Genomic DNA, 10,320 nt, shown 5'->3' with positions numbered 1-10,320 from the left:
ATTGATTTAATTCAGCTGCTAAGAATGTTGATTATCCATGATAAAAGCAAACACAAATGTAAATGACAAACTGAATATTTTACTTCTCCATTACTTTGGTATCAGGTAGCACAAGACCAGCTGGCAATTTACTTCAATTTATCAAGAAATTTTATTCATTATGTCAATTAATCAAACTAAAACCGAGAAGTACTTATAATGAAAATTTAAAGAAAAAAGTTGAAAATAATTTTATGCCCAAGTTACAAAACTTTGCAAATTCAAATGAAGGATTTGGAATACATTTCACCATTTTCTCACAAATTATTTTCATGAAAGTGTAATTGAAATAGAGCATTGGAAATGATGAAAACTGTCATCTATTTCTTCATTTGCAGTGTCACTCTTGTTTAAAATCATGAATATTTGGAACACCACCTCAGATTTCATTCTCCTAGGACTCTTTAACTACACAGGAGCCCACCTATTTCTCTTTGTGATGGTTCTGACAATAGCCTTCAGCTCGCTAGTGGGGAATGCCCTCGTGATCCTCCTGATTCACCAGGATGCCCAGCTCCACACACCTATGTACTTCTTATTGAATCAACTCTGCCTCATGGACACGATGCTAGTCTCCACCGTTGTGCCCAAAATGGCAGCTGACTACTTGACTGGTCATAAGTCCATCTCCCCTGCTGGCTGTGGGTTGCAGATCTTTATCTTCCTCACTTTGGGAGGGGGTGAATGCTTCCTCTTAGCAGCCATGTCCTATGACCGCTATGTGGCTGTTTGCCACCCACTGAGATACCCCATTCTCATGAGTTGGCAAATATGCCTGAGAATGACTGTGGGGTCTTGGTTCCTGGGGGCAGCTGATGGGCTCATGCAGGCTGCTGTTACCCTGAGCTTCCCATTTTGCGATGCACATGAGATCAATCATTTCTTCTGTGAGGCCCCTATTCTGGTGCGTTTAGCTTGTGCTGACACAATTGTTTTTGAGTATGTGATGTACATCTGCTGTGTATTAATGCTCCTGGTCCCACTTTCTCTCATCCTGATTTCCTATAGTCTCATCCTTGCTGGAGTTCTCGAGATGCGTTCTAGAGAAGCCCGCAAGAAGGCTTTTGCCACTTGCTCCTCACATCTCTGTGTGGTGGGACTCTTATATGGAGCTGCTATTTTTATCTACATGAGACCCAAATCTTATAGGTCAGCTAATCATGATAAAATAGTATCAGTGTTCTACACTATCTTCACCCCAGTGTTGAATCCCATTATCTACAGTCTTAGAAACAGTGAAGTGAAGGAAGCCCTGAGAAAGTGTATGAGTCAGTGTGCTGCCTTAAATCATGACTAAGATTACATTGATTTGCCCCAAATTTCAAGCTTGTAGAAAACTGATTGTGGAAGATTTCCCAGAGAAAAGTTATGTATGCATTATATCTGTGTTACCATTTTCCTTTGGAAAACAGACACAACTACTGTATATTTCACATATTTTCATGTATAATAATTTTATTGTATTTTAAAAATTGTTTATTTTTATCAAGGTTTTATTTAAATTCAAGTTAGATAACATACAGTGAAATACTACTCTCAGGTGTAGTACCTAATGATTCAAAACTTACATAGAACATCCAGTGCTCATCACATGTGCACTGGTCAATCTGTACCACCTATGTAACCCATCTGCCCACAACTTCCCATCCAGTTACCTTCAGGTTGTTCTGTATACAGTATATTTCCTAGTTTGCCTCTGTTTTTGCTTTTTTTCCTTTCTATTTTGTTTCTTAAATTACCCTTATAATTGAAATCATATGGTATTTGTCTTTATCTGACTGACATACTTTCCTTTGCATAATTCTCTCTAGGTCAATCCACATCCTTCCAAATGGCAAGATTTCATTCATTTTATGTCTGAGTAGTATTCCACCTCTTCTTTATCCATTCGTCAGTTGATGGACACGAGTTATTCTGTAATTTGAATATTGTTGATAATATTGTTATAAACATTGGGGTTCATGTATCTCTTTGAATCAGTATTTTTGAATATTTTAGATAAATACTGAACAGTGCAATTCCTGGGTTGTAGGGTAGTTCCACTTTTAACTTTTTGCAGAACCTTCATACTGTTTTCCTATGTGGCTGCATCAGCTTGCATGCCCACCAACAGTGTAAGAGTTTTCCCTTTCTTCACATACTCACCAATATCTGTTGTTTCCTGTATTGTTAATTTCAGCCCTTCTGATAGTTGTGAGGTGATAACTCATTGTAGTTTTGATTTGCATTTCCATGAAGATGAGTGATGATGAGTAACTTTTCATGTGTCCATCTGATCTCTATATAACCTCATGGAAAAATGTCTGATCATGTCTTCTGCCTCTTTCTTGACTAGATTTTTTTTCTGGGGTGGGTGTTGACTTTGGTAAATTCTTTTTGGTAGATTTTGGATATTAACCCTTTATCAGATGTTTCATTTGCAAATAACTTCTCCCTTTCTGTAAGCTGCCTTTTAGTTTTGTTGAATGTTTCCATCACTGTGCCAAAGCTTTTTATCTTGTTGAAGTCCCAATAGTTTATTTTTTGCTTGTTTCCCTTGCTTGAGCAGAAATATCTAGTAAGCAGTTGTTATGGCTGATGTCAAAGAGGTTACTGCCTGTATTGTCCCCCATGATCTTGGTAGTTTCTTGTCTTACATTTAAGTCTTTCATCCATTTTGAATTTATATTTATGGATGGTGTAAGAAAGTGGCCCATTTTTGTTTTTTTTGCATTTTGTTGTCCTGTTTTCCTGGCACCGTATGTTGAATTGACTGTCTTCTTTCCATTGGATAAGTTTTCTTTGCTCTGTCGAAGGTAAGTTAACCATATAGTTGAGGGTCCATTTTTGAGTTTTCTCTTCCATTGATCAATGTGTCCATTTCTGTGCCAGTACCATATTGTCTTGACTATATCTTTCTAATATAGCTTGATCCGGACTTGCAATCCTTCTGGCTTTGCTTTTCTTTTTCAACATTGCTTTGCCTATTTGGGGTCTTTTCTGTTCCATAAAAAATATAGAATTGTTTCTAGCTCTGTGGAAAATGCTGGTGGTATTTTGATAGGGATTGCATTAAATGTGTAGATTTCTTTGGGTAGTATAGACATTTTAACAATGTGTGTTCTTCTGATCTATGTGTATGGAATGTTTTTCCATTTCTTTGTATCCTATTCAGTTTCCTTCATAAGTATTCTATAGTTTTTTGAGTACAGATATTTTACCTCTTTATTTAGGTTTATCCCTAACTATCTTATTGTTTTGGGTGCAAATGCAAATGGGATCATCCCTTTATTTCTTTTTCTGCTGTGTCATTAATGGTGTAAAGATATGCAACAGATTTCTGTACATTGATTTTATATCTTGCAACATGGGTGAATTCATGTATTAGTTCTAACAAATTATTGGTGGAATCTTTCAAGTTGTCTACCTAGATTATTATGTCATCTGCAAGTAGTGGAAGTTTGACTTATTCTTTGTGGATTTGGGTGCCTTTTCTTTCTTTTTGTTTTCTGATTGCTGACTCTAAGATTTCCAGGACTATGTTAAATTGTAATGATGATAGTGGACACTCCTTTCTTGTTTCTGACCATAGGGGAAAAAACCTTCAGGTTTTCCCCATTGGGATAATATCAGCTGTGGATCTTTCATATATGGCCTTTATGATTTTGAGGTATGATCCCTCTATACCTACTTCATTGGCCATTTTTTGTCAAGAATGGATACTGTATTTTTCAAATGCTTTTTTCTGCATCTCTTGATAGGATAATATGGTTCTTATCCTCTCTTTTAGTAATGTGTTATATCATGTTCATTGATTTTCAAATATGAATCACCCCTGGAGCCTAGGAATAAATCTTGCTTGATCATGGTCAATATTTTTTTTAATGTACTGTTGTAATTGATTTGTTAGTTTTGTTTTGAGAATTTTTGCATCCATATTCTTCAGGGATATTAGCCTATAATTCTCCTTCTTAGTAGGGTATCTGTCTGCTTTTGAAATAAAGGTAATGCTAGTCTCATAGAATGATGTTGGAAATTTCTTTCCATTTCTATTCTTGGAGCTGCTAGAAAGAGTAAGTTTTAAGTGTTCTTTGAATATTTTGTAGAATTTCCCTGGGAAGCCATCTGGCCCTGGACTTTTGTTTGTTGGGGTGTTTGCTTTTGTTCCTGTTGTTGCTGTGTTGTTGTTGTTGGTCTTGGGAAATTTTTGATTACCATCTCAAAATCTTTGCTGGTTAGGAGTCTGTTCAAATTTTCTATTTCTTCCCGTCTCAGTTTTGGTTGTTTGTATCTGTCATTTCTTCCAGATTGCCCACTTTGTTGGCATATAATTTTTCATAATACTCTCTTATGATTGTTTGTATTTCTGTGGTGTTGGATGTGATCTCTCTTCTTTCAGGCATGATTTTATTTGTTTGGGTCTTTTCTCTTTTCTTTGTGATAACTTTGGGTAGGTGATTGTCAATTTTATGAATTTTTTTCAAGGATTCTGCTCTTACTTTCATTGATCTGTTGTAATCTTTGTTGTTGTTGTTTCTATATCATTTATTTTTGCTCTATTCTTCATTATTTCCCTGTTCTGCTGCCTTTAAGCTATATTTGATGTTTCTTTTCTTGCTCCTTCAGGTGTAATGGTAGATTATGTAGAGACTTTTCTTCCTTCTTGCAGTAGGCCTGTACTGCAGTATACTTCTTTCTTAAGAGTGCCTTTGCTGCATTACAAAGGTTTTGAACAGTTGTGTTTTCATTTCCATTTCCTTAAGTGTATTTTTTTATTTCTTCTTAATTTCCTGGCTGACCCATTAATATCCTGACCCATAGCAGGATATTCTTTAACCACTATGTATTTGTTGTCTTTCCATTTTTTTTCTTATTATTGACTTCAAGTTTTGTAACATTGTGGTCTGAAAATATTCATGGTATGATCTCTGTCTCTTTGTACTAATTGAGGGCTGATTTGTGACCTAGTATTTAATCTATTCAGGAGCATGTTCCATGTACACTCAAAAAGAATGTGTATTCTGCTCCTTTTGGATTAAATGTTGGATATATCTCTTAATTCCATCAGGTCGAGTGTATCATTCAAAGCCCTTGTTTCCTTATTGATTTTCTGTTTGATAATCTGTCCATTGATGTAAATGGGTGTTAAAATCCCCTACTATTATTGTACTATTATCAGTGAGTTTCTTCATATTTGTTATTAATTGATTTATATGTTTGGGTATTCCCAAGGTGGGGACATAGTCATTTACAATTGTCAGATCTTCTTGATAGATAGATCCCTCAATTAATATATAGACCTCTATATTAATATAATGAATATATAGACCCCTTATTGATATATAAAGTCTCATCTTCCTCTCTTGTTACAGTCTTTGGTATAAAATCTAATTTGTCTCATATAAGTATGGCTTCTCAGGCTTATTTTTGATGTCCATTTGAATGATAGATGGTTCTCCATCCCCTACCTTTCAAACTGCAGGTGTCTTTAGGTCTAAAATAAGTTTCTTATAGGCAGCATATATATGGATCTTGTTTTTTTGTTTGTTTGTTTGTTTTTGTTTTTGTTTTAATCCCATCTCATGCCTTATATCTTTGGAGCATTTAGTGCATTTATATTCGGAGTGATTATTGATAGATATGAATTTACCTGCTATTGTGTTACCCGTCAAGTTAGTGTTTCTGGTGATGTGTTCTGTTTCTTTCTAGTCTTTGTTGTTTTTGGTCTTTTCCCACTCAAAGAGTCCCTTTTAATATTTCATGCAGGGCTGTGTTAATGGCCAGAAATTTTTATTCAGCTTTAGTTTGTCTTGGAAACTTTTTATCTCTACTTCTATTGTGAATGACAACCTTGATGATTTTTTTTGGTGGCATGTTTTTCCCAATTAGTGTGTCCAATATATCATGCCACTACTTTGACATGCCTGTCAAGTTTCTGTAAAAACATCTCTACTAACCTTATTTTATTTCCCTTGTAGGTTAGGGATTTCTTTTCCCTTGTTTCTTTCAGGATTCTTTCCTTATGTCAGAATTTTGCAAATTTTATGATTTGTCTTGATGTTGTCCTGCTTTTATTGATTTTGATGGGAGTTATGTTTGCCTCCTGGATTGGCATGTCTGTTTCCTTCCCCAGATTAGGGAAGTTCTCAGCTATAATTTCCTCAAATAAACCTGTCCCTTTTTATCTGTCTTATCTTTCTGGGACTCCTATGATATGAATGTTTTCATGTTTTAAGGAGTCTTTCAGTTCTCTAAGTCTATGTTCATGATCTAATACTTTTCTTTCCCTCTTTTCAGCTTCATTATTTCCCATAATTATATCTTCCATATAACTGATTTATTCCTCTGCTTCATTAATCCCTCATTGTCATTGCATTCTGTCAGTATTGCATATCACTTAGAGCATTTTTTTAAATTTGGCCTGACTAGTTTTTAGTTCTTTTATCTCTGCAGTAAGGGATTCTTTAAGGTCTTGCATTCTTTTTGCAAGTCCAGCTAGTAATCTTATGATTGTTATTTTAAATGCTGGTTCAGGCACTTAATTATATCTGTTTTGATTAAATTCCTGGCTGTGACTTGTTCCTGTTCTTTCTGTTGGGATGAATTCCTCCATCTTGTCTTTTGTCTAGGTCATTGTGTGTGTGTGTGTGTGTGTGTGTGTGTGTGTGTGTGTGTGTGTTAGAAAGGACATTATATTTCTGCTCCTGAGAGTAATGGCTATATTAAGAAGGTGTCCTATACTATGTTAAGCCTGGTGTCCCGGGAAGTGTTTCAAAGTGTGCACTCGGCTTGGTATTTTTGTCTCTTCTTTCCCTCATGTCAGTCCCCTGCAGAGGTTCTCCTTACGTACACTGGGGATGTTTTCACCATATTCACCCTGTGGAAAGTTTTAGCTAAGGGTGTTTTTGTCTGCTTGTTAATAGAAGCTAGATCCTATTTCCCTTAGAGCTGAAGCTTTACAGCACTCTATGATCAGTAGACTTGGTGCATGGTCTTCTGCAGTAAGGGCCTTCTGTGATGATTCTCATATGGACCTGCCCTAGAGAGATGCACCTGCAGGCCACAGGGGAACAGAGCTTGGCCTAAGCAGCTGCGATAACCATAGGGGTGGGGGTGGTACTTTGTTCCTCACTGTAGTTGTCAGTACTGATTAATGGGGTGAAAATGGCATTGCTCTTATCTCTCTTCCCAGAGTTGGGAGTCCATGCCCACTCCTTCTCAGGAAGCCCATACAGAAGAGATAAAAATGCCTATCTTTTGTCCCTGGTTTCCATTAGATTCTTGCTTTACCTTATCTGTGTCTGAGATGTCTGCCAGCCAGGTGGCACATTACTCCTATGTTTTATCTCAGACACATGTCTGGGTTTCAAAACTCCCAATTTTAGGGAACTGGTACACCACGGTACTCATGCTGATCCTCTAGGGAAGAGTCTCACCACAATGTGGCTGGTGTTTTTTGTATCAGAAAGGCAGTCACCAGACTGAACAGCATTAGAAGTTAAAGGTAAAATGCAACAAAAAGCTGACAGTGACTTTTGCTGCCCTTGGCATGTGCCTCTGCTCCTATGCTAGTGAACAAGGCAGAATGTTTTTGCCTACCAGCTATTTTGTCCCCAAGAGGCAGTGCCACCACTGCCAAATGCACTCCAAGAAGGGGAACTCTTTCTTCGTGTGCACCCATGGGGATCCTCAGCCCATGCTGTCTGCTCCTGAGCATCCACCCTCCTTCCACACAGGAGCACACCTGAGCCCCAAAGGCACAACCCTGGTGATAGCCTGGAGTTCTAAGACCAGATATTGGGTTGTGTTGCTTATAAAAACTTGTAGTAGATAGCCTCTCTAATTTTCCCAGTCATTGATATGGGGGAAGATGTTTTCTTGTACAATCCCCTGTTTGCTGTGCTCTCTCTCTCTCTCTCTCCTTCTCTCCTTGATCAGGGATCCCTCCCCTTATCAGAACCTGCATTTCTTTTGTTCCCCAAATCAACTCTTGGCAAGTCCTACCTTCCATAATGTGGCTGTTTTTCTCCTTCTAGATGTGCTCTTGGTTCTTTGGGCCTCAGGTCAATTTCCTGGGGGTTCAGAATGATTTGATATTTATCCAGATGTGTTCAAGGGAAAAGACAAGCTTAGGGTTGCCCTACTCCTCCACAATCTTAACTCCTCCCCATTTATTGTCACTCTGATCTTAATTATTTCCTTCCTTATGCTAACTCTGAGGTGTTTGTTCTTTTTCTACTTCCTTGAGATATGAAGTAAGACCACATTTTTTTTTAAGATTTTATTTATTTATTTGAGAGAGAGAGAATGAGAGATAGCATGAGAGGGAAGAGGGTCAGAGGGAGAAGCAGACTCCCTGCTGAGCAGGGACCCCGATGCGGGACTCGATCCAGGGACTCCAGGATCATGACCTGAGCCGAAGGCAGTCGCTTAACCAACTGAGCCACCCAGGCGCCCAAGACCACATTTTTGAGGTCTTTCTTCTTTTTAATGGAGTATTTGTCACTATAAATTGCACTACGAACTGCTTTTTCTACATCCCTTAATTTGTGGTGTATTTTTTTTTCTGCATTTTCATTTGTTTAAAAAATATTTGGTTTTGACTTTTGTTTGATTTCTTTATTGAACCATTAGTTGTTCAGGAGCGTGTTGTTTTACTTACACATATTTGTGAATTTTTCATTTTCCTCTTTTTATTGATTTTTAGTTTCATGACACTGTGATCAGAAAAGAATATAGTTGATGGGCGCCTGGGTGGCTCAGTTGGTTAAGCAACTGCCTTCGGCTCGGGTCGTGATCCTGGAGTCTCGGGATCGAGTCCCACATCGGGCTTCCTGCTCAGCAGGGAGTCTGCTTCTCCCTCTGACCCTCTTCCCTCTCGTGCTTTCTATCTCTCATTCTCTCTCTCTCTCAAATAAATAAATAAAATCTTTAAAAAAAAAAAGAAAAGAATATAGTTGGTATAATTTCAGTGTTGTTAAATTTGCTAAGACTTTTCTGTATCCTGTGATATTTCTATCTTAAAGAATGTTCTGTGTACACTCGAGAATAATGTGCATTTTGCTGCTCTTGTATAGAATGTTCTCTCTGTATCTTTTGGGTGTAATTTCTCTAAAGTTTGATTCAAAACCAATGTTTCTGTATTTTCTTCTGATATGCCACTTATTGTTAAATGTGAGGTATAAAGTGGCCACTACTATTGTATTGTTGTCTGTTATTTCTTTCATGTGTGTTAATATTTGACAATTGTATTTGAATGCTTCACAAAAAGAGTATTCTAAGTGTTAAAAAAAAACTAGAACGTTTTTAGAAACCATGTGAGGTGTTTATTTGTTTATAAGCTTGGTTTGATAAAAATTGCAAAATATATACCCATATTAAATCATATATTGTACTCCTTAAATGTGTATAATTATGATTTGTCAATTATTCCTTAATAAAACACATATTTTTAAAAATGAAGAAGGTATAGTTTTAGGAAATAGATAAACACCAAGTAGGGTAAACACCAAGAATATGAGAAATAAAGAGGTAAATTATATGAAATTAATACTAAATATCCATTTTCCCTTTAAAATTTTCCGTTAATGTTGGAGGAAAAAGTCACTATTTTTGTCATTGTCACCTGCAGTTTTATAAATGATAAGTGCATGATAATCAATGATCAAGCCAAATAATCAAAATCAATGGAAGCTGTTTCTCTTTATTAGTTATCTTAATTAGGTGTTGTCAAATATATAGCACAGAATATGATAATATGGTATTGACACATTGTAATGTATTATGATTATTAATAAACTTATAGTAGGTGCAATAATAAAAGTAAAATTAAAGAAGAAACGTATGAACAAAATGAGGGAAATGAATAAGCAATAATATATAGATAATTTTAGAGGAAAATATTAAACAAAACAAGGAATGATTAAAGTAAAGCAAAATAATGAGCATAATGAAAATTCTGTGATCAATAAATATTTCCCCTATATTTCTATTTTATGGTTAAAAAAAGGTCAAATGTAGACACACAGCAAATATCAAAGTAGGTGATTAATAATTTTACTGTTTGAAAATAAACTTAAAACTTCACAATAAATTTTATTCAAAACCTAATCAGTCAAGAATTTCTTCTTAATTCTATTTTAGCACTTTATTTTCTATTTCAGGAAATTAAACAATATCATTTTAGGAAATAATTTTAAAATGTATAAAAACTATATACTTATAATATTCATTTTTGTATCAGTGATAATTTCGAATACATGTAAATCTTTAATAGAGAAAATCATATTCGTTTTTAAAATT

At 35.9% G+C, this 10,320-nt stretch overlaps 1 protein-coding gene across 1 annotated transcript; it reads left to right on the top strand.

Annotated features, from left to right (window-relative positions):
• Positions 1-355: 355 nt before the first annotated feature.
• LOC113929557 (olfactory receptor 2T33-like) lies at positions 356-1,336 on the top strand. The gene has a single exon (XM_027606536.1). It carries the CDS (start codon positions 398-400, stop codon positions 1,334-1,336), a length of 939 nt encoding a protein of 312 aa, XP_027462337.1. The 5' UTR covers positions 356-397.
• The last annotated feature ends 8,984 nt before the right edge of the window (positions 1,337-10,320 follow it).

Source organism: Zalophus californianus, chromosome 5 (genome assembly GCF_009762305.2).
Source record: "Zalophus californianus isolate mZalCal1 chromosome 5, mZalCal1.pri.v2, whole genome shotgun sequence".
NCBI lineage: Eukaryota > Metazoa > Chordata > Mammalia > Carnivora > Otariidae > Zalophus > Zalophus californianus.
The sequence above is the reverse complement of the archived record's forward strand: the minus strand, read 5'-3'. Positions and strand labels throughout refer to the sequence as shown.

Bases quoted from the DNA above. Each gene is read 5' to 3' on its own strand.
- LOC113929557 (XM_027606536.1), top strand. From the start codon at position 398: ATGAATATTTGGAACACCACCTCAGATTTCATTCTCCTAGGACTCTTT.